Source organism: Delphinus delphis, chromosome 20 (assembly GCF_949987515.2).
Source record: "Delphinus delphis chromosome 20, mDelDel1.2, whole genome shotgun sequence".
Classification (NCBI taxonomy): Eukaryota; Metazoa; Chordata; class Mammalia; order Artiodactyla; family Delphinidae; genus Delphinus; species Delphinus delphis.
The window spans coordinates 647774-671309 of NC_082702.1; the positions used below are offsets into that span (position 1 = coordinate 647774).

The following is a 23536-nucleotide window of genomic DNA, read 5'->3' on the forward strand; positions in this document are numbered from 1 at the left end:
TAAATCTCAGGGGAACTCTGTGGAAGAATGTCACCCACATGTTGACATTGATTATCTATGGGTAATGGGACTTTTAAGCAATGTTTGCTCTACCTTTTCCTAAGCGATTTTGTTTACAGTGAATGTGTACCATTTGATACACATGCAGCTTACTTATTCAGCACAGTTCCCAGAATAAGTAACTTCTCAGCCTGTGTCTGGTTTCTGCCTGCCTCTGAATGCTCCCACCGTAGCACTGTCCCAGGTGTTCACCCTGCTTGGCTTGCACTGGCCCTGTTCTGGTTCCTGGAATCTTGGCAAGGTGCCTGCAAATGTTTTTCCCTCCATCTGGAACCACAGTCCACCCAGCATAACCTTTGGGAAGCTGAGACCCATCCTTCTGGTCTGGGTTTAGACATCACTTTAGAAAGGACATTCATGACCAACCAGACCTAGCTGATCCTTCGTCACACCATTTATCAGAGTTTGCAAAGATTTGTTTACCTGTTTATTCTTCAAACAGCAGGTAGAATTCCTGCTGAAACGTTAACTCCTGTCATGCCAGCCTCTGTGGAGAAAGTTCCTGTGTCTTCCCATTTTATCCAGAATTTAAGATTCAGATCCTTAACAGCTTACTGGGGCCCTCACCTGTGATTCTCCCCCTGACTACATTTTAATCACAGAGGTAGCTTTAAAGAAAATGACAACATCAAACTTGTTTCCAGTGAAGATGTAGGAGTGCATGAACAACCTTAGCTCCCAATGTAACAATGAGTAAAACAAAGTTTAAAAATTATACTCTCCTATGGTACACTACCAAAGAGGGGCTGGGAGCAAGGAAGCCTTGATGCATTTCAAGAAGGTGGCCCCTTCACAGGTGAGCACGCTGGGGACAAGCAACTTGTCTGGGTGCAGGTAGGCCTCAAAATTGGCTAGAGCAACTCTGAACAAAGAAGGAGAGAGCAGCAGAGCCCTGGACAACAGTGAGCGGGTGGAACAGAGCCCCAAACTTGGGGCAGGAAGAACTCCAAGTGCAAAAGTAATTTTCTCATCCTGAGAATCCCCTTAGCCTAGAATTTTGCTGTGTACCCAGAACAGTGAAGTGCTCATATCTTAGATGCACCATTGAATCATTTTTGACAAATGCATATCAAGACACAACATTTCTATTACGCTAGCAAGTTCTTTCATGTCCCTTGCCTCAACCTGATAAAAGGCATCTACAAAAACCTACAGGTAATATCACACTCAATAGTAAAAAACAGAATGCTTTACTTCTAAGATGAGAACAAGACAAGGATGTCTGATCTCACCACTTCTATTCAACATTGTAATGGAGGTTCTAGCTAAGGCAATTGGCAAGAAAATGGAATAAAAGGAATCCGTATTGGAATGGAAGAAGTAAAATCTGTTATTTACGGATTAACTGATCTTCAATGTAAAAATCTGATGGAATCAAAAAAGAAAAAAACTATTAGGACTAGCAAGTGAGTATAGCAGGATTGCACAATACAAGATCAATATTCAAAAATCCCTGGTGGTCCAGTGGTTAAGACTCTGCGCCCCCAATGCAGGGGGCCCAGGTTTGATCCCTGGTCAGTGAAGTAGATCCTGCATGCTGCAACTAACATAGCCCGCATGCCGCAACTAAAGATCTGGCACGTGGCAACGAAGCTCCCACATGCCACAACTAAGACCCAGTACAGCCAAATAAATAAATAAATAAATATTTTTTTTTAAAAAATTGCAGGGAGCTCCCTGGTGGTCTAGTGGTTAGGGTTCAGCACTGTCACTGCCATGGCCTGGGTTTTGCTATAAAAAGAGGAATATTTTCAGTGTTATTGGCCACAGTAACTTTTTCTTGTTGTTAATGATGTTCTTCTAGAGATTTTATGTGAGAATAATTTCCTTAGGTAAATATCCAGTTCTTTTGGAAAGATCTTTTTCCATTTTGTTTTTGTTGTTTTTTAAACAGTTGAAATAACAAAAATCCTAAGTACTCAAAAAAATTAATTGCAGAGAGTTCCCTTGTGGTCTAGTGGTTAGGATTTGGTGCTTTCACTGCCGTGGCCTGGGTTCAAATCCCTGGTGGGGGAACTGGGATTCCTCAAGCTGTGCATGCAGTGGAAGCATGGAGTCCTGTCTTTTACTTTGTTTATGGTGTCTTTTGAAGAAAAGAAGGATTTTTAAAAATGTCTTTTTTCTTTCATTGTTTGTGTTTTATGTCTTCAGTTCAAAATCCCAACTACGTTTGGGTCCTAAAAATAGTAGCTTGTATTTTCTCCTAAAAGACTTTCTAATCAGCTTAATTGCAATATAATTGACACATAATAAAACTGCACATGGACTTCCCTGGTGGTGCAGTGGTTAAGAATCTACCTGCCAATTCAGGGGACACGGGCTCAATCCCTGGTCCTAGAAGATCCCACATGCTGCGGAGCAACTAAGCCCATGCGCCACAACTACTGAGCCTGTGCTCGAGAGCCTGTGAGCCACAACTACTGAGCTCATGCGCTCTAGGGCGTGTGTGCCGCAAATACTGAGCCTGCGTGCCACAACTACTGAAGCCCTTGTGCCTAGAGCCTGTGCTCCGCAACAAGAGAAGCCACCACAATGAGAAACCCGCGCACCACAATGAAGACTATCCCCTGATCACTGCAACTAGAGGAAGCCCGAGCGCAGCAACGAAGGCCCAACGCAGCCAAAAAAATAAATAAATAAAAATAAACTGCACGTATTTAAAGTGTACAATTTCATAAATTTTGACCTTTTTAAAAAAATTTTATTTTTGGCTGCATCGTGTCTTAGTTGCAGCACGCGGGATCTTCACTGCGGCATGCAGGATCCTTCACTGGGGTGCGCGGGCTTCTCTCTCTAGTTGAGGCACACAGGCTTAGTTGCCCTGCAGCACGTGGGATCTTAGTTCCCTGACCAGGGGTCGAACCTGCGTCCCCTGCATTGGAAGGCAGATTCTTTACCACTGGACCACCAGGGAAGTCCACTTGACTTTTTTTTTTTTTTTTTTTTTTGCGGTACTCAAGCATGTGGGATCTTCCTGGACCGGGGCACGAACCCGTGTCCCCTGCATCGGCAGGTGGACTCTCAATCACTGCGCCACCAGGGAAGCCCCCCTTGACCTTTTTTTAAAAAATTATTTTTCTTTTGGCCACGCCATACGGCTTGTGGGATCTTAGATCCCCTATCTGGGATTGAACCCGTGCCCCCTGCAATGGAAGCGCTGAGTCTTAACCACTGAAGCGCTGAGTCTTAACCACTGGAACTCCAGGGAAGTTCCAATTTTGACGTTTAAATCTGTAAAACCATCACCACAATCAAGAAAATGAATATGACCATCACCCCCGCACGTTTCTTCATGCCCCTTGAAGTCCCTCCTCCTACCTCTCCACATCCTTCCCCATTCCTCTGTTCCCAAATGACCACAGGTCTGCTTTCGGTTACTATAGATTAGCTTGAATTTTCTAGACTTGTATATAAATGGAATGATATGTTGCATACTCTGTTTTTTGGGGGAGGGGGAACTGGCTTCTTTTACTTAGCATAATTATTTTGATATCCATCCATGTTGTTGCATGTATCAATAGGTCATTCCATTTTACTGCTGACTAGTATTCCATTTTATGGATCTACCACAATTTGTTTATCCAGTCATTTGTTGGTGGACATCTGGGTTGTTTCCAGTTTGGAGCTATTACAAATAAAGCTGCTATGAACACTAGTATAGTGTACAAGTCTTTGTATGGACATATATTTCCTTTTCGATAAATAGGATTAAAACATCTGGATCATACAGTAGGTGTAAGTTCAGCATTTTAAGAAACTGTCATTTTGTTTTTCAAAGTGGTTATACCATTTTACATTCCCATCAGCAAAGTATGAGAGTTCCAGTTCCTCCACATCCCCATCAATATTTGGTATAGTCAGTCTTTTTGATTTTTGCAACTCCAGTAGATGTGTATTGGATTCTCGTTGTGTTTTTTTTGTTTTGTTTTGCGGTACGCGGGCCTCTCACTGTTGTGGCCTCTCCCGTTATGGAGCACAGGCTCTGGACACGCAGGTTCAGCGGCCATGGCTCATGGGCCTAGCCGCTCCGCGGCATGTGGGATCTTCCCGGACCGGGGCACGAACCCACGTCCCCTGCATTGGCAGGCAGACTCTCAACCACTGCGCCACCAGGGAAGCCCTGTTTTTTTTAAATAAATTTATTTATTTAATTTATTTATTTTTGGCTGTGTTGGGTCTTTGTTGCTACGCGTGGGCTTTCTCTAGTTTTGGTGAGCAAGGGCTACTCTTCATTGCGGTACACAGGCTTCTCATTGCAGTGGCTACTCTTGTTGCAGAGCATGGGCTCTAGGTGCGCGGGCTTCAGTAGTTGTGGCACGCAGGCTCAGTAGTTGTGGCTCACGGGCTCTAGAGCGCAGGCTCAGTAGCTGTGGTGCATGGGCTTAGTTGCTCTGTGGCATGTAGGATTTTCCCAGACCAGGGATTGAACCTGTGTCCCCTGCATTCTTAACCACTGCGCCACCAGGGAAGCCACTGATTGTGGTTTTAATTTATATTTCTCTAATTACTATTGATGTTGAGCATCTTTTCAAGTGCTTGTTTGTCATTTGCCCATCTTCTTTCATGAAAATATTTTACTTTTTTCAAAAATTGGGTTCTAATTGTTGATCCACTTTAATTTTTGTACCCGGTGTGAGTTAAGGATCAAAGTTCTTTTTAAAAAAAAAAATAAAGATAGATATCCTGTTCCAGTACTACTTGTTGCAAAGGCTATCCTTTTCCCACTGTGTTGCCTTCTGTGCCATTGTAAAAAATCAGTTATCCATAGATGTATGGGTTTATTTCTGAACTATATATTCTGTTTCATTGATGTATCTGTTTATACCAATACCATGCTGTTTCGATTATGTACTTTATAATAATTTTTGAGATCAGATAGTGCTAACTCTCCAATTTTCTTCATTTCTGAGTTGTTTTTATTATTCTAGGTCTTTGCATTTTCATATGATTCCATGTCTACAAAAACTCCTGCTGGGATTTTGATTGGAAATGCATTGAATCTATATATTTGAAGATAATTGACATCCTAACAATATTGAGTCCTCTAACATATAAACAAGTATATTTCTCTATTTGTTTAGGTCTTCTTTAATTTCTGTCAGCAATATTTTGTTTTCAATGTATGAATTCTTCACATCTTTTGTCACATTTATCCCTAAGTATTTCATATTTTTTGATGTTGCGGTAAATGGTATTTTTACTATTTTCAATTTCCAGTTGTTCATTATAAGCATATAAAAAGGCAATTGTTGGGACTTCCCTGGCTGTCAAGTGGTTAAGACTTTGCATTGCAGTGCAGGGGGGTGCAGGTTCGATCCCTGGTTACAGAGCTAAGATCCCACATGCCTCATGGCCAAAAAACCAAAACATAAAACAGAAGCAATACTGTAACAAATTCAATAAAGACTTTTAAAAAATGGTCCACGTCAAAAAAATAATCTTTAAAAATAATGCAAAAATAATAATAATGCAGTTTTTAAATAATGCATTAGGACTCCATGCTTCCACTGCAGGGGGCCGGGTTCGATTCCCTAGTTGGGGAACTAAGATGCCACATGCCACACGGAAAAAAAAAACAACACTGAAAGGATAAATCTTTCCTTATATATGGAGCAAAAAATGCAAGTTGCAGATGAAATCTTATGCATTTATATGAATGCAAAACGTGCTTTGTATTGCTTTCGAACACAGGCATGTAAAGTTTCAGGAAATGTATGGAGTGATCCACATCTCATTCAGGATAGTGGCTGCCTCTGGAGGAAGGGGGGGTTTCTATTGGCGAGGGAAACACAGGTGTTTCAGCCTGTAGGTTGATTTTTTTTTTTTCAGCTTAGGAGTGTGTTCACAGGGTTTCATTGAATCTCTGACGAGTTTACTATATTTTACATGTTTTTCTTAAAAGAAAAACGAGCAGACGTCTAACGTTAAATTCCAGAGATGTGAGAATTTGGATGCTGAATGGTGAACTGGTGGCAAAGAAAAGCTGTGGAAGGGGGAGCTTCTGCATGGTCACCAGCAGTAAAGAAGCATCTTGACGTCCTTCTGGGGGGACTCAGAATCCCATAGTGTTGACCTTAGTGACTCTTGGACTCTTAGCTGGAGAAGATGAGTTAATCCTAGGATTTGAGAGCATAAGGTAACTTCAAGTCTAGCTGACTTGTGCTAGTTATTATACTATTGGCGACCCTACAACCCAGTTCATAAAATACCCTACTTATTCCAAGTAATGTATCCTGGACTCCTCCTCCCTTTACCTTAAAAAAAAGAAAAAAATTAATTAAGTTTTATTTATTTATTTTTGGCTGCACTGGGTCTTCCTTGCTGCGTGCAGGCTTTCTCTAGTTGTGGCCAGTGCGGGCTACTCTTCATTGTGGCGTGCAGACTTCTCATTGCGATGGCTTCTCTTGTTGCAGAGCATGGGCTCTAGGTGCGCGGGCTTCAGTAGTTGTGGCTCATGGGCTCTAGAGCGCAGGCTCAGTAGTTGTGGCACACGGGCTTAGTTGCTCTGCAGCATGTGGGATCTTCCCAGACCAGGGCTCGAACCTGTGTCCCCTGCATTGGCAGGTGGATTCTTAACCACTGAGCCACCAGGGAAGCCCCCCCTTTACCTTTCATTCTTATCTGGTTATGAGGAAATGGAACCAGCTGAAGCCCTTCACGTGGCATGGAGTGACCACATTTTGGGCACCTCTCAGAGGAAGGGCATGTCCACAGACAACCTAGATTCTCCTACTGCTCTGGTCTCTCCCCACTCAGAAACCTCAGTAACAGCTCAGACGTAGCCCAGAGTTCCATAATGTGGCATCCAAGATGGCTGTTCGCCCCAGCGTTTGCCACCTCGTGACAGAGAGAACAAGGTAGCATCCAACAAGCTGGGGTACCTGAAGTAGGAGAGGGCCTGGGTATTAGGGAAGCAGTATCATCACACACCTGTAACCCACTCCCCACCGGGCCCTGGTGAACTGCTCTGCATTGAGAGGCCTCCTCCATGCCCTTCCTTGTTCTGGGTATTACAGACTGGACCGCAGCCCATGATGCACAACCTTTAACCTACTGCCTGTTGGCGCTACCTTTTGAACGCTAACATTTCCACAATCTGACCACGGATCACCACCCACGTTGATTACTGCATTGGTACAAAGGTCACTCTGGTCCTTCCCTCACCCTCTTTAACTCTGCTCTCCACACAGAAGCCACAGTGAGTGATCCTTTGAGGAGGCCAGAGCCCATGACTGCTCTGCTCAGAACCATGCCCTGGCTCACAGCCAGAGCCATTCCGATGCCCCTAAGGCTCTCTGCAATTGGCCACTCTCTGACCACCATGCTGTCCCCCCAACTAATCAGTCGAAACTAGGGTGGAGAAATGAACAGGCATGGCGAATAAGGAGCAAGGAGGAAGGGGCTAGGGAGCTCTGAGCAAGGGTCACCCCCAACACAGCTGGGAAGGAGGCCTCGGTCCAGCGGACTCAAATTCGTCTCGGTAACAAGGAGTAGGGCTTCATATGTGAGGGGAAGCTCAAAATTAGGTTCCTTGTCCAAAAAGGGTATCCTAACAACCACTTCCTTACAATCTTTTAACTACTGAACGAAAAGGAAAGTGCTCAGACTTCAACCAAGTTCCCACCGCTAAGTGCGGCTACAGCAAGCCGCCGTTTTACGGACGGGCAAACTGAGGCTCGCCGACCGGCGATTTACCGAGGCCCCCTAACGTCAGGCAGCGGTGGCTGGGGAGCGCGGTCCGCCGCTGGGAAAGCACCGCCCGCCTCGCCGAGGTCTCTGGCACGGCGGTCCGGGTAAATCCCTAGAAGGAGGAACTCGGAGGCCGAGCACCTCCAGGAACTTGCCAAGGTCTAACCGGAAGCGCTCCGCCTGGAACTACCACTCCCAGCAGCCTGCGCGGCGCGTCCCGGTCGACGCCGGGCCGGGGTGGGTGGGGGGAGCGACCGCCATTGTCCGCTGCTGAGGTGAGGCGGTCGCCCAGTCCGTGGGGTTGCTACTGCTGCTGCTGCCGCTGCCGCTGCCGCTGCCGCTGGCCGGGAGGTCGGGAGAACGGGTGGAGAGAGCCGACGCCTACACTCGCGGCGGGCGCGACGCCAGGGCAGGTCCCTCGGCCCGCCTACGGCCTCGCGGCCGCGCTGGAACAACTGGGCGGGCCTGGGTGAGCTCTGCGCGTCGGGCCTTTGTCCTCCGGGCGGGAACCCCAGACGCACGGGCGAGCCGGGCCGAACGTCCCCGGCGAAGCAAACGCGAGCTTGTTAAGTCGCCCGCGAAGAGCGGCGGGCACTGGCCCTCAGGGGTGCGAGGCCGGTGGTTGCGAACCAGGTGAGTCCGGCCGTTCCCGGGACGGGCTGAGAGCATCGCACCCGCGGCAGGGTTGCGGAGGAAATCCGGGGCGGGAGGCCAGGAAGCAGGAGGCGAGGACCCCTCCGAGGCCGTTCCGGGGAGTCTACCTTTCCTTCCCTGGCGGGCGTTTCTCGTACGAGTCCGTTCTCATCTGACGCAGCGGCAAGTCAAAAGTGGGTTGGGAACAGCCCAGGGCTCCTTTAAACGTACAGTGACCGAGGACTTTGTCAAGTTGCAGGCAAGAGTGCAGAATACTCAGTGTGCCGACTTGGAGTTCGGGCGCAGATCCCGGTGCCCCTGGTGCCCAGTGGGCGTCCCAGCGCTTTGTGCACTCTCCCAGGAATCCGCAGAGCTCTGCCAATGGGCGTCGGGCCCTCAGAGAGGTGCGGGACTTGCATAAATAAGCCTAGAACTTAGGGAGTTGGGGATGGTCTGGGCTCCAAACCCGGCTTTCTTTTGGCCTCTGCACCAGCAGAGACAGACAGACTTGGGCCTGGTAGGTCTTCCAGGTGGATTTTTTTTTTTTTAAAGATAAAATTTACGTAACATAAAATTAACCATTTAATCGTACAAGTCAGTGATTTTGTTGTGCTTTCAGAACGTTGTGCAGTCATCACCACTATATAATTCCAGAACATTTTCATAACAACCCCCAAGGGAAAAACCCCTGAACCCATTAAGCATTCATTCCCCCGTTCCTCCTTCCTTTCTGCTCTAGACAGCCACTTACATGTGAAGGTTGTACGTAAATTTTATAGTAATTTTCGTTAAATCAACAGAAAAGCTACCTTGTCCTTGTCAGTAGCTGTCTCTTGAGAACTGTTGACAAATTTCTGCTCTCATTCTGGAACGTGCCCATTTTTCAGCTAATTCTTGTCACCCTTCATTTCTCTTAAGAAATTCTGTTACGTTTTTGACATGTAAATTGTATTCTTATATTGCTCTGTAGGAGTCTTTTTGTTTCTGTGGATGTGTTCTCTTTATTCCCACTGGATCTTCTGTGAGGAAAGACCGTTTTTTGTCTTTTTACACTTTTATCACTAGGTGGGTATTGCAGTTGCTTTCAGTAATCACCCAAATCCACTGCTCCTGGGCAAGCTCCTGGTGGATTAATCCTGCAGGATGGCAGCCATCAACCCGTGGGCTTCCTGGGGTGAGTACAAATCTTGTTTCTTCTGGGCCTCCCCAGCAATGATGTGCTGGAGAGGGGCTGAGGGCTTTTGGGATTGGGGAGTGGGGGGGTCTCTCTGTCTTGGTATAGAATTAGAACTGAGTGAGATTTCTTTAAAAAGTTGGTTGTTTGTATTAAAGTCAGTGTAATTTTTGTGTATTTCATAGTCATCTCCTGAGAAGTCTCATTAGTTTTAAGAGATTTTCTAGTGATTTGTGTGACAGTCGTACGTACAACCAAAATTTCTCTACTACTCCCGTATTTTTTTACTATTATTATTGTTTCTTATTATATAGTAGTGTTTTATGATATAAGAACAATGTTAAAATAGTGTCAGTGGTGTGTTTTATCTTTAAGCGAGCTTTCATGTATCTGTCATTAAAGATATCAAAGGAGTATCTTTCTACTAATATTTTTTAAAAATTAAGTAATGTTATATTTTATCAAATACCTGTCCAGCCTATTTAAGTAGTTCTGTCCTTAATTGTTCTGTTGCTGTGTCATATCAATAAAATTCCTGAAAGTGACCCACCTGTGCATTTCTGCTATAAATCTAGCTTATGTTGGGTTTGTTTCACACGTCCTTGGTCTCTACTTATGGAATTTTGTTTTGCGCATTAGTGAGACAGTTCTCCTTTTCCATTTGTAGCCTTTAGTCACTAGGATTGGTGTCACAGTTCTTTCCTTTCCTTGTCCTAACCGAATCCTCTGATGCAGGTATCTTTACGGACCAGTCCTGGGGGATGGCGGCTGTTGATCCGTGGGCCTCCTGGGGTGAGTCAAGAACTTTTGTCCCCGGACTTCCCTGGTGGTCCAGCAGTTAAGACTCCACACTTCCATTGCTGGGGATGCGGGTTCCATCCCTGGTCGGGGAACTATGATCCGACATGCCTCATGGTGTGGCAAAAAAACAACTTGTGTCCCCATCAGCCACATTGGTTAACATGTTGTGGTCTCTCCCAGCAGTAACCTGCCATTGCCAGGGAATTAGAGCTGGGGAGGAGGGGGCCGGGGGCGTGGGGTCTGGTCCAGCTCTGTCTCTGGGCAGAGCTGGAACAGAGAGGGACCAGAACACTCCACTGGGGGGTACAGTGTGATGATATCTCCAGGACAGGATGCATGAGAATGAATGTGTGGCCACTTAGGGCTCAGGCCTAGAAAGTCTGTGAAGAGACACTTTGTCTAAGACAGTACCTCAGCAAGGGGAGATTATCCCTGTGTTTAGGCACATTCTTTAATTTCTCAGCCCCACTGCTTTCATCTATAACATGAGGAGGTAGGGTTTTTCCCTTGCCCAAAGGGGAAGGACAGGGTCAGGAGGTGGGACTCATGTGGTCACACTTCTGGGAGGGAGAACTGCCTCTGTGACTTCACTTTCCTCCCCCAGCTCTGTGTCCTCAGGACTCTACCTGGTGCGTGGAGAAGACCCCTGAGGAGAGAAGGAGGGCCCCCAGGCTTCCGACAGCCCAGGCCCAGGTGAGATGGGGCTTCTGCTTTTTTGTGAAGGGTTGCCCTGTTCCCTAAGGTGTTCAGGGTGTTCCCGGCCATCCCAGTCGATGTACTTCCTCAGTTTACCACAGCTAGGGTTTGGGTAAAGAAGAAATCAGCTAGAAGTTTATTGATTCCTGAGCACGGGTCGGGAGAATTCTGTTTTCCATGACTTGCAGCCTCACTGTCAACCAGCCTGTTCAGAGTCCCGGGCCCCAGCTGTGCTGTGGGCTGTTTGGTGGATAAGGGGCAACCCTCTTCTGGCTAGCATCCCCCTCCTCTTTTTCCCTCCCACCTTCCCTCATGTATTCAGTGCCTGACTCAGATTGATGATGTCTGCTGAGCTCTGTGCTTACTGGGAGGAGAACAAGGTGAAGTGTTAGCCCCCATCCTGAGGAGCTCCCATGCCACTTTCCAGGGTGGTTCAGTCAACTGCTGAGACCTCACCATCTGCCTAGTGCTGCACATGTGGTTCAGGACACAAGCCAGAGGTGCTTAGGGAGGCCCTGAGCCCTGGAGGAGCTGAGCACAACTGATGCCTTGGGAGAGTCTGCATAGAGGCCGTGGGGCACAGAGCACCTGGGGTCCTTTTGCTGTGGAGAGGAGGCTGCCTGGGAGATAGAACACCCCTGAGCCAAGGGGTAAAGGGGACACATCAGCCGGGTGGGCATAGCCTGCTGAGCAGGAATCTGGCCTCCTGTAGCACCATGGGGACACACCACATGACCAGCATCTGGGTGAAGGCTGGCCATAATTAGATTTTAGGCCAAAGAGGCCAGGACAAACCCAGCCGCATCCTGAATGCCCGCCACCGAGCTGGGTCTCCATCCTGGTGGTAATGAGAAGCCTCAGAAGTGTTGGAAGCAGGAGGAACCAGGGTCTAGAATGTGGCTGGAAAGTTGCCTCTGGCAGGGGAGTGGAAAGAATGGGGGCTGTGGGAAGCAGGCTGGCGTATCAGGCTTCAGTCTGACCAGCACCTGGAAGCCAGATCTGAGAGGTATAAGGGAGTCGAAGCAGGAGGACTTCGTGACTGTAAGGGCACAAGGGTGGCTCCCAAGAGAAATAGGGCAGCACAGTTCATGATGTTGGACAAGTGTCATCTCCCTCCTCCCTTCTTGCTCAGCCCCCTTACTTGAGGCAGCCACTTAAAAAAATTTTTTTAATAAAAGCTTTATTAAAATATTAATGTACCATAAAGTTCAACTTTTTAAAGTATGTAGCTCAGTGGGTTTTAGTATATTCACAGAACTCTGCAACCATCACCAGTATCTAATTCTAGAACATTTTCATCATTCCAAAAAGAAACCCTATACCCATTAGTAGTTACTCCCTGTTTCCCCAACTCTCAGCTCCTGGCAACCACTAATCTACTTTCTCTGTATTTGCGCATTATGGGCATTTCATATAAAGGGAATCATATAATATATGGCCTTTTGTGTCTGGCTTTCATGGGTCCTGTATGTCATATCGTTTATCAGTATTTTATTTCTTTTCATGACTTGGAAGTAGCCATTTTTAACTTATGTTTCAGTTTCTTAGGGTTTTTTCTAAATGAGAGATTTTTATCCTAGTTCTTCACATTTACATGTACTCTAATGATTGTCTGCTGTGAAAGACAAAAATAGTTTCATTACTATATTTAGATTTTTCATTTCTAAGTTAAAATAATGAATCAAGCAAATGTGAGATACTGTGATATAAAAATGTTAATAACATCTCTGCTTAGCATTACGCCTCCCGCCAAGTTAAAAAAAAATTAACAAAACCTCCCACGGTTTCAAGGCTGACTGGTGAAGCACGTCGTGAGTATGCTGTCCCCACGTCACAGCACTGCCGTCTCAGGTCTGAGCCACGTAATGAGGGCTTCACAGCTTGGGTGACTGGTGTTCGTTGCTCTTACAACGTGTGGTCATTTGCAGACAATCGATAGTGAAGCTAGACTAGGCTGAAAGATGGGCCCTGATCAGTTGCTTGGGAACAGAAGTTAGCTGTAGTGAAGTGCTGTGAAGAAATTCTAATAACCACTGTGCTGCACTCTGCTGTCCATTTATATGAGGGTTTCTGAGAGTTATTAGAGTTAATGCCGAGAAAATAAAATGGAGAATTAAAATAACACCACCCTCTAATGTCTGAAGAGTTGTGATTTGTGAGCATGTACTCCTGGCCCCTTCCCACACCCACTTTGGATCTTTCCCTGTGGGAAACTCAAGACTTGAATGTGTGAGTTTTGTATTAAGTGAGGTCTTGGGAACACAAACAAGAGCGCCTTATCCCTCTATTGTTCCCTCCAAATTAAATATTTATTGAAATAAAGCATTCACCTGGTGAAAATATCAAATGCTGTCATCCCTTGTTATCTGAATAGTCTGATCTTACAAACATGTTGGTTAGTGAAGTTTCAGCTAGTGGGAGCCCATTATTTTGATGAATAGGGAAAATAATAATAATATCCCAGCCCATATAAAAACCCCAGCCAGACCCCCCCAAATATGGAAACTCTCAAACCCCCACTATAACAATACACCAAAGATCTCTGCACAGTAAACATTCACATAAAACACGAATTAATGGAATACTCTGCCTCCGTCTTTGGTTGTTTCAAGGTTGAGCACAGTTTAGTTATATTTTACTTCTCTGCAAAGAGCTTGCCCTAAAATATTAATAAATAATGAAATTCTGAAGATGCCAGAGAGTATATCTGGACTTCCCCAGTTTCCATGAAGGGGCCAGTTGTCAGAGAATTCAGGTAATGCAGGAGCAATCAGATGAGATCCTTAGCTGTCAGGTAAACAGCTAAGACCCAGCTCAGAACCCCCTACATCCTCTCTTAAACCCTCCTGTAGTTTAAACGTGAGGCTGGTGTGTCAGATTTCATAAAGTGCCTTAGAATGTCTAGATAAATGATTATACTTGTGTACAAAGCAACATGTCCAAAAATGTTTACAAGAATTTGGGTGAAACATCTTTGCAAGTCATCCTGGCAGATGATATTTGGAAAGTAGGAGTTCAGGTAAGGGTTACCTGTGAAATGGAAGGGCTCACTCCTACCTAGGGGGTGGGGCCCTTCTCTGTTCTGCTTCCTTGCTCCTAAGCATTAGGTAACTGAGGCTTTCGTCTCCCAGCCCCACCTCTTGTCTCCACAGCTGGTGAGACTAGGTGCCTATCTTCTGCTGTCTCTTCTGTTTCATCACCAGCCTCAGTTTTGCATTTTCTTTGTATCCCTAAGGCCTCCAGGAATTGTGGGCCCTGACATTGGGGCATATTCTGCTAGGGGTCTTTTTCCTTCCTGATTGGCAGTCCATGGGCCCTTCCAGTTTTGATGACATCTCTCAACTCTGAAAATATTTTTTATTTAAATTTTTATTTTGACAAATTCCATAACTGCAGAAAAGTATAAAAAGTGATTAAACAGGGTCCCACTCCAAATCATCGTTAATGTTTTGCCATATTTACCTTTCGTTCTTTTTCGTCCCCAATCACATTCTTTTTGCACCCTTCCTGACAACAACCACTTAAGATACGTACATAGTTAATCCATTTTCATACTCATGTAGGTAATAAACTATATAGACATTATAAGGTAATAATCTGGTTTTTTTAACAATGCTTTTTCTACATGTAGCTTTTCTACACCTTTCAAGGTCAATTTTGAGGTATATCCATGTGGTAGATGAAGGTCAAGTACATTCCTTTTGCCACATCAGAGAAGCGCACTCTACTCATCTCTTCTGAGAATAAGCTTATAAGTCCTTCCTCCTTCCACCATTTTTCCTATTCCAAACAAAGCCCTGTGGAAGTTCTTTTAGTTTTGCTTTGTGCGCACATTTAAGTTTATCTAGGCATACCTTGGAGGCAGCACTTCGCTGAGTTTTAGGGTGTTTGTGTTTTCCGTGTGACCAGTGCTTCCACGTGGTTCTGAAAGGGCAAAGCCCCTTCTCAGTCTCCCCACTCAGAAGGTGCATATTTCCCTGCATCTTTGCTGCCACTTGACAATATTAATATCGGGTCTTTTAATTTTTGTTTACCTCAAGACCACAAAAGTTTATTGCATTATTTTAATTTGCATGTTTTTGATTGCTAGTGAGGTTGAATATCTTTAAATGAGTTATTGGCCATCTGTATTTCCTTCTTTCTCTGTGTGTCTCCCATCCCTAGATTTCTGTAGATTCTCACATTAATATGTAGGCATTTCATGCTTTCTGGATCCTGAGTCTTTGCCACATATGGATTATCTTCTCCAAATCTATAGCTTGTCTCTATGGTGTCTTTTATCAGTGAAATGTTTTTTGGTATATTTTTGTCAAATATATCTGTCTTTGTTTATGGCTAGTGTTGGTTGTGTCTTTTTTAAAGAAGTCCTGTGTTTTTAAAAAATTCCCTCCTGTTTTCCTTTATATTATTTTTCTGAGGTTGTCTGTTAGATGGCCCCCTGACTGCTGTGTTTTTTATCTCTTCTTCATATACTCTGAGCCTCTTGTATTATCCTGTCCTATTTTATACCGAATCTTTCCAATCTGGGAATTAGAAGTATAGGTCATTGGAAGTTGGATGTGACTGCTGCCTGGATTCTCTGTCCTCTTAGCTGCTAAGTTCAGTCTTTCCACCTGTGCAGATGTTCCTCATGTGTGCAGGGGCCCTCTGGTCTGTCTTTGTTTACCAGAGAAGAGCTGTGAGGCTGTGTCTGACAGATCTGCTTTGTGCACCTGAGTAGGTCTGGTTCCTGATTGACCTGCCTCTAGGTCTCTGTCTCTATCTGTCTCCCTCCCTCCCCTGACAAGTCTCACTCTAATCTCCATGTGCCTCGGTGGGCCAGGATCACCAGGTCGGTTCTGCTTCCGGTTTCCTGGGTGCACAGCTGGCTGTTAGGCCACAGACCCCTCCCCTCTCCCTGTGTTGGGCTGAAGGGGTCTCAACTCCAGGGTAGTCACTCATCCAGGCAGCCTGAGAACCTCCCACACTCTTGAGTATGAGGAGGGTCCAGGGAGTTTTTCCCACAAGGCAAACTGGCTGGCAGGGATGTGGGGCAACTGGCAAAGTTGTCCTGAATATAGAGGTCCTGAGTATAGACCTTGCAGCCTGATTCTCCTGGCTTCAGTGGCATTTAAGCTCAGAGCCCAGAGCCTCTCTTGGGGTCCTGCTTCCCCTGCAGCCCCTTCTAATGTGCAGGCCTGGGGTCTCCTTTGCTCTGGTTCCTTGGTCAACCACACTCATCTCCCCATCTTGCGGGAATGTGTAGAACACCACATGCCGACGGCCTCTTCGCTGGCCCGTTATGTCGTTTACTTTCTTAAAAAAAACTTTTGGAGGGGCTTCGCTGGTGGCGCAGCGGTTGAGAGTCCGCCTGCCTATGCAGGGGACGTGGGTTCGTGCCCCGGTCTGGGAGGATCCCACATGCCACGGAGCTGCTGGGCCCGTGAGCCATGGCCGCTGAGCCTGCGCGTCCAGAGCCTGTGCTCTGCAGCAGGGGAGGCCACATCAGTGAGAGGCCCATGTACCGCAAAAAAGAAAAAAAAAAAAAAAACTTTTGGAGATTTAAAAACCCTACGAGTTTCCTGTTGCCGCTATAACAGATTACCACAAACTTAATGGCTTAGAACAACATGAATTTATTCTCATGTTCTGGAGTCTGAAGTCTAGAATGGGTCTACAGGGTTGTGTTCTTTCTGGAGGCTCAGGGGAGAGGCTGCTTCCTTGCTTTCACTCGCTTCTAGAGGCTACCTGCCATTTCTTGGCTCATGGCCCCTTCCTCCATCTTAAGTGTGCATCACTCCGACCTCTGCTTGCATTGTGTCCTTTTCTCTGACGCATACACTCCTACCTCTTTCACTTGTAAGGACCCTTGTGATTTCATTGAGCCCACTGGATAATCCAAGATAGTCTTCCCATCTCAACATCCTTAACGTAATCACATCTCTGTAACTATGACATCTTTTGTCATATTAAGGTAACAGTCATTAGGACATGGACGTCTTTGGCAGTGCCATTATTCAGCTGACGACAGACACCCACATTCACCAGCCTTAGCAAATGTCACCTTCCAACTTTCTGCCTTTTCATTTATTCGGACAACCTTTTAAAAAAAAAAACTAGAGTATTTTATAGCAAAGCAGATACTGTATCATTTCACACTTCTGTGTATGTATCTGAGACATTCATACCTTTTAGAAGATAAACACAATACCTTTACACACCCAACAAAATTAACAACAGTAATTCCTTACTATTACCTAATACCAAGCCCGTATTCACTTTTCCCCACTTGTCCCCAAAATGTCTTTTGCAGTTGTTATTCAAATCAGGATCCAAGCAAGGACCACATGTTGCATGTGCTTCATATACTGAAGAAACCAGGTCACCTGTCTTGGGTTGCCTGATTTTGCCTTTGTGATGTCCTTGGATGAGTTCCTCTATCCAGCTGTCTCCCATAGACTGGTAGTTGAGCTAGAGGATAGGGCAGATTCAGGCTTTGTATTTTGGGCAAGAGTACTTGATAGGTGGTGCTGGGTCCTTCTTACTGTCCTGCATCAGTGGGCACAGGTTGTCTGGTTGGCCCATTTCCAGGTGATGTGATGGATTAGTGGCTGCAGGTATTGTCAGCCTGACCCCTCCATCGGACATTTCCCTTATGCCTTTCACCTGTGGTTTAGCAGTCATCGATGATCATTGCCAATGTCCACTATTTTAGTAGGGGTTGCAGAATCTCTCTAGTGATTTCATTCCTTCTGTGTCAATTAGATGTGGTGGTTTTGTTCCTTTTTAAGTATGTGTATGGGGATCTTTTGGGGTCTTGGGAAGGGTGGGAGGTGAACTTGTGGCTCAGTCCACCAGCTTGACAGCTGCCACGGTGTGGGCTTGGACCTTGTTAACTATTGAACTTTGAAGCCATCTAAGTAGGTGCCACCCTTGAGATTAGGGAGCATGAGATGGGCACACCAGGAGCACCCTGGGCAGGAAGCCTGGCCTCCCAGCTGGTCTCCCAAGTGTGATCACTCTGAAAGTGCATTGAGTTTAGGTATGGTGCACACTTCGGTTTTGTGCACTTCTCTACCCGAATGTTACATTTAAGTAAAAAAAGTTTACCCCAAAAATGTAGAAACAGCAGCCAGTAAGGAAACTGAGGCCTGGGCATGTCTGTAAGAGGAAAATAAAAAAATTGGAATGGAGGAGTCCAAGGCTAAGGAGGGTTTCACTAAAGGAGGTTGTGAATAGCAGTTGTAAATGCTTTTTGGAGTTAGAGAATCACTGGAGCAGAAGCAGTTCTGTGTTTCAAGCCAGCCATGTGAAGGTGGAGGAGGAGCAGTTCAGACCAGCAGAGCAAAGTCTACACTGAAGACCAGCATGAGGGCTGACCCTGGTCGGGGATGACTCTCAGGACAGAAAGGAAGGCCACATGTGGGTGGAAGAGAAGTGAATAGCAGGCTGTGAGGAAGTGGAGGGATGCTTGGAGTGGAAGCGCACTGCACATGTATCCATTCAGTGGGTGTTTGTCCTGGGGATGATTCTGCACTGACATGGAAGGGAGGACTGTAGTGCACAGACAGCCCAAGAGGGGGCCCTAGGAAGGAACAGGGGCTGTGGGGTTTGTCGCTCACTCACCTCCCATGAAGCACAGCTCGCTCCCCAGTCCCCCTGCCACAACCTGGAAGTGCCCAGATACCTGAGGCTCACGTTGATGGCTTCAAAGGACTGTAAGGGATGCATTCATTGCAAAAATCAGACTTCCCTTTAGCTTTCTAGTGGGTATTCTTGGTTCTCTTTTTCCTAAAAACATCAGTTTGAACTTTTTCAAAATCAAAGTGCTTTGACAGCAACTGTAAGTGATTCTCTTTGGCTTGGGCTGCTCTGCTTAATCCTGTCTCACCCCTACCTCCAGTCCTTGGGTCGGAGACAATCTGGGAGTGGAAGTGTCTCTGCTGTGGCCAAGAAGGCGGTCACCCTTCCAGGTCCTAGATCTACACGTGGAGCAGACTTGAGCCCCAGGTTCTCTGGTCTGTGACCAGGGCTCAGAGTCTGCATCCACCCTGGTCCTGGTCTCGGTCTTATTAAGTGTCTGCAGTTCCAGAGAAGCAGGAGGAATTGCCCAGATGGGAGTCCTGTCCATACTAGCCAGTGTTAACTAGAATTGGGCAAGATCTTAGGAGAGACCTGCTCATCTCTATTGTGGTTATTGTGGGCCCAGATATCTAACTCCCTAAGAGTACATCCCAAATGCAGGGCCCTGGGTGGCTCCCAGTGAGACCTGACCCACGTCAGTGAGAATACCGAACGCATCCAGGACAATTCCTCTATGTACTATCTCCTCTCCAGGGCTGTCAGCCTCACTCCAGCCCCAGAAAACACTGGAGTGGGGGTAGCTCCGGGCTGAGGAGGAACATGTGTGCTCTTTTAGGAACCAGTGACCTTCAAAGATGTGGCTGTGGACTTCACCCAAGAGGAATGGGGGCAGCTGGACCCTGTTCAGAGGACCCTGTACCGTGATGTGATGCTGGAGACCTATGGGCATCTGCTCTCTGTGGGTAAGGCGGGGACTGCCCAAGTAAACAATGCTGTCCCCCTTGCAATCCCCTGTGCTACTCTCTGTTTACAAGCTTACGAGGCCTCAGAAGGGCTGAGATGATCTAGAGCCCTGAGGTTCAAGGATGAAATCCCTATTGCTCATAAAGCATGAAGTGAAGTCATTCATGAGAAATAGACAAGGGAGGGTTACATGGCTCTACAAGTCTGTGTTTTTCCTCCACATGTAGGGAATAAGATCGCCAAGCCCGAGGTCATCTCCCTGTTGGAGCAAGGAGAAGAACCGTGGTCAGTGGAGCAGGCATATCCTCCTCAAGGCACTTGTCCAGGTGAGAGCAGACCCCAGGTGGGAGCGAGGAACCTTCCTCCAAGCCATCCTTGTTTGGGAAGTGGGCTGACGCTGTGAGGAGTTCACTTCCTCAGAGACGGTCACAGTTCCTTCCAAGGAGCTTTATCCCTTTATCCCTTGACTTTTTTCTGCTGTTGATTCAGAGCAAAGATGCCCACCTTTTTAACACGGTAACAGTTTTTGTATGCTACAGTTTCCCTCCTCACCTCTCATGTTCTTTGCTTTGTCCCTTTGTCTAAGAAGACTTCTCATTCATTTACCTGCTTTTTAATGTTTTATTGCCAAACTTGTGGCCTGTAGTCACTAACTCTTCTTACAAAAAAACAACAAAAAATGTTTTTTTAATATAGATAATGTATTTACATGATTCAAAAAACTCAAAGCTATATAAAATGTGTAAGCTGAAAAAAATCTCATTTATACTCTCTCCTCTTATCCACATTATTATTATTCTCCAGAGAGACACACAGATAGACACACAGACACACAGAGGCACACACAGGTAACCACTTTCCTTTTACTATAAATTTTGGGGTTATTTTATTAGTGGTTGCCCTGGGAATTATAATTAACATCTTAATTTATAACAATTTAGTTTGGGTTACTATCAGTTTAATTTTGATAGTATACAAAAACTTTGCTTCTGTATAGCTCTGTCCTCCCTCTTTTGTGCTATTATTGTCACAAATTACATCTGTACATTGTGTTTCAACATAGATTCATAACAGATCTTTAATTTATTTATAATTATTGCTTTATGTAGTTGTCTTTTAAATCAGATAGGAAACAAACAAAAAACGCATTTGTATGGTCTTCTTGTATTTACCTATGTAGTTACCTTTACTGGTAGTCAGTATTTCGAGTTAGTGTCTTTTCATTTCAGCCTAAAGAACTCCTTTTAGCATTTCTTGTAGGGCAGGTTTACTAGCAGCAAACTCTTAGCTTTTTTTATCGGAGAATGTCTTGATTTCTCCACTTTTGAATGATAGTTTTGCCAGGTATAGAATTCATGGTTGACATATTTCTTTTTCTCTCTGGCCTCCGTGGTTTCTGATGAGAAATAAGCTGTTTATCTTGTTGAGGATCCCGTGTATATGATGACTTGCTTCTCTCTTGTTGCTTTCAGGATTCTCTCTTTGGCTTTGGCTTTTGAAAGTTTAATTACAGTGTGTATGCATGGGCCTTCTAGATTCCCAGGAATATGTTAGGACTTTTCAAATCTATGGACATCTCACTCCTCAGGTTTTCCTTTCATTTTCTGGTTTGTGTATTGTGTACCCCGTCTGTTTTCCATCACCTCAGACAGTAACGCTTTAAAACATTGCCATTAAACGTTTGACAAATACCTACTTCCTAGAAGTTTTTAGCGCTGTGCAAGTTCCCACAAGCCTTTCAAGTGGGGTCTTCCTGGGAACCACCAAACAGGTCAGATGATGACTGTTCTTTGGGAATGAGGCTTTGAAAAAGCTCTAGCTTTGTTCTGTTCCTTCTATCACCAGAAATGTGAGCTGTTATTTTCCAAGGCTACTGCTGAGTTGAGGAGTCAGATGGGATTAGGGTAAGTTAAAATGCCACAAAACTCACCGTTATTATTGAAACTCAGTTTTCCTTGAATAAACTCTCCCTGGGTTGCTGCAAGTCTTTGGTTAATTTAGAGAATTCAGAAGAAACTTATTCTGTCAGGTTTTGCCAGTTTTATGGTTGCTTTTATGGAGTGGTGAAATTTCACTGACGTCTTACCGAGGTTAATTGCTTGCAATAATTTCTATTGTTTGTTTCCTGAGTTTTTTTTATGCAATTATAAGAATATAGGCATATGTAGTTACTTTTCACCTTTCCAAAGGTAGAATACAATACACATCATTCTGTATCTTGTTGTTTTTAATTTAACGATATACCATGGCCCCCTCTTGAGTCCTGAAGTTGGACATCTTCCCATCTAACGAAGTGAACTTTTGTGGAGTCTTAACCAGCTGCCCCCTATCTGGATCTGAAACCTTCCACCAAGGAGTCATGAATTCCAGAAGCTTTAATGGTCAGTGCTGACCATTCTAAGTAACTGTCCTGAGCCCTGTGGTTCCACCACCTCCATCCTTACACTTCTGCCTTCTTGGAAATCATCTCAACTGTCTCCTTGATCTTGGTAGAACCAGGAATCTCAGCTCTCCCTTCTAGATTGTTTCCCCGTCTTCCTGATCTATATCCCTGATGCCAACCTTCTATGAGTCTGCTAAGCTGGAAATGGGGAAGTCATCCTGACTGCCTGCTCTTTCCTCTCTAAGAAGTAATCTCTTGTCTGACTTCTGAGATTTTCTTCCTCTGAAATGTCAGCTGTGTCATTCAGCTTCCACCAACATCACCCTCAGGTAGGCATCCTCATAAAATTCCAGCTCAAGTTGGTGAGTGAATTATTATTTGTTATTAGCCCCCTCAGATGTTGTTTCTAGATTTATATCCCTGAAATCTTCCATTATGAGGTCTCTGCCAGTAAACCTACAGTGACTTGAGTTGCCTTTTAAATAACTCTGACCAGATTTCAAGACCTTCCAATTTTTTCTATTATTTTGCTCATTTCCTGACTAGTTCCTGCAGTTTACTCAGCTGGCATCCTTAAGGCCCTCCTTACATTTCAGTCACATCACGCATGCCTTTGCTCATGCCATACCAGCAGTCTGTCTGTACTTGAGCCATGCCCGAAGACTGAGCTCATGTTATTTCTCTTGTGTGAAACCTTCCTTGATTGCTTCTGTCGTGGTCTCCTTTTCTGACCTCCCATCCGCTTAGCATCTACAACCCCACAAACTCTCAGTGATGTAATGTGTGTATTCATAACTGTTTAGATCGTCACCTCATCACATAGATTATAATTTACAGGTGGAAGAGACACTCAGGCCGTAAGTACTGAGTATGAAGCTGGACGGACATTATTTATCTAATCAGTGACTTGGTCAGCTACCATTTTTTAAAGTTTCTACTGGAAAAATTCAAAAGTTGTTTGAAGATCATTCCCTAACTACTAGAAGCTAAGCTTAAAATTGATAGTAAGTGCCATTTCTTGAGCAGAGTAGGATCTCTCCTGTTGTAATGGACTTGGGTAATAAAAGAGGGAAAATGGTGTATAGTGAAGAAGAAGAAAAACCTGGAGAAAGAGGACAAGGGTCTAGGCCCTGTTGGGTACCTGCAGCATTAGACCCTGTGGTATGCTGAATAATGAATGATACCCACCCCTGCAAAATGTCCACATCTGAAACTTGTGAATATGGTACCTTATATGGCAAAAGAGACTTTTTCAGATGTGAATTAAACTAGGGATCTTGAGATAGATTATCTTGGATTGTCTGGATGGGCCCATGTTATTGTGAGGTCATTCTAAGAGTGAGGCAGGAGTGTCAGAGACACAGAGATGTGACTGACAGAAGCAAAGGTTGGAATGATAAACTTTGAAGATGGAGGGGGGAGCTACAAGCCAAAGAATGCAGGCAGCTTTTAAAGATGGCAAAGGCAAGGATGTGGATTTTCCCCTAGAGCTTCTGAAGGAAAGTTATCTTGATTTTAGCCCAGTGAAAGCCATTTAGAACTTCTGACTTTCAGACTGTGAGACAGTGAGTTTG

General features: G+C 45.2%; 1 protein-coding gene across 1 annotated transcript in view; it reads left to right on the forward strand.

The window, feature by feature from the left end:
• Positions 1-23536, forward strand: part of LOC132417218 (zinc finger protein 606) — a 52662-nt gene that overhangs the window by 25723 nt on the left and 3403 nt on the right. Inside the window, 5 exon segments of the mRNA XM_069540218.1 lie at positions 9448-9556; positions 10292-10348; positions 10962-11050; positions 19452-19578; positions 19807-19905. Of these exon segments, the coding sequence (XP_069396319.1) occupies positions 9526-9556; positions 10292-10348; positions 10962-11050; positions 19452-19578; positions 19807-19905 (403 nt within the window). The 5' untranslated portion in view covers positions 9448-9525.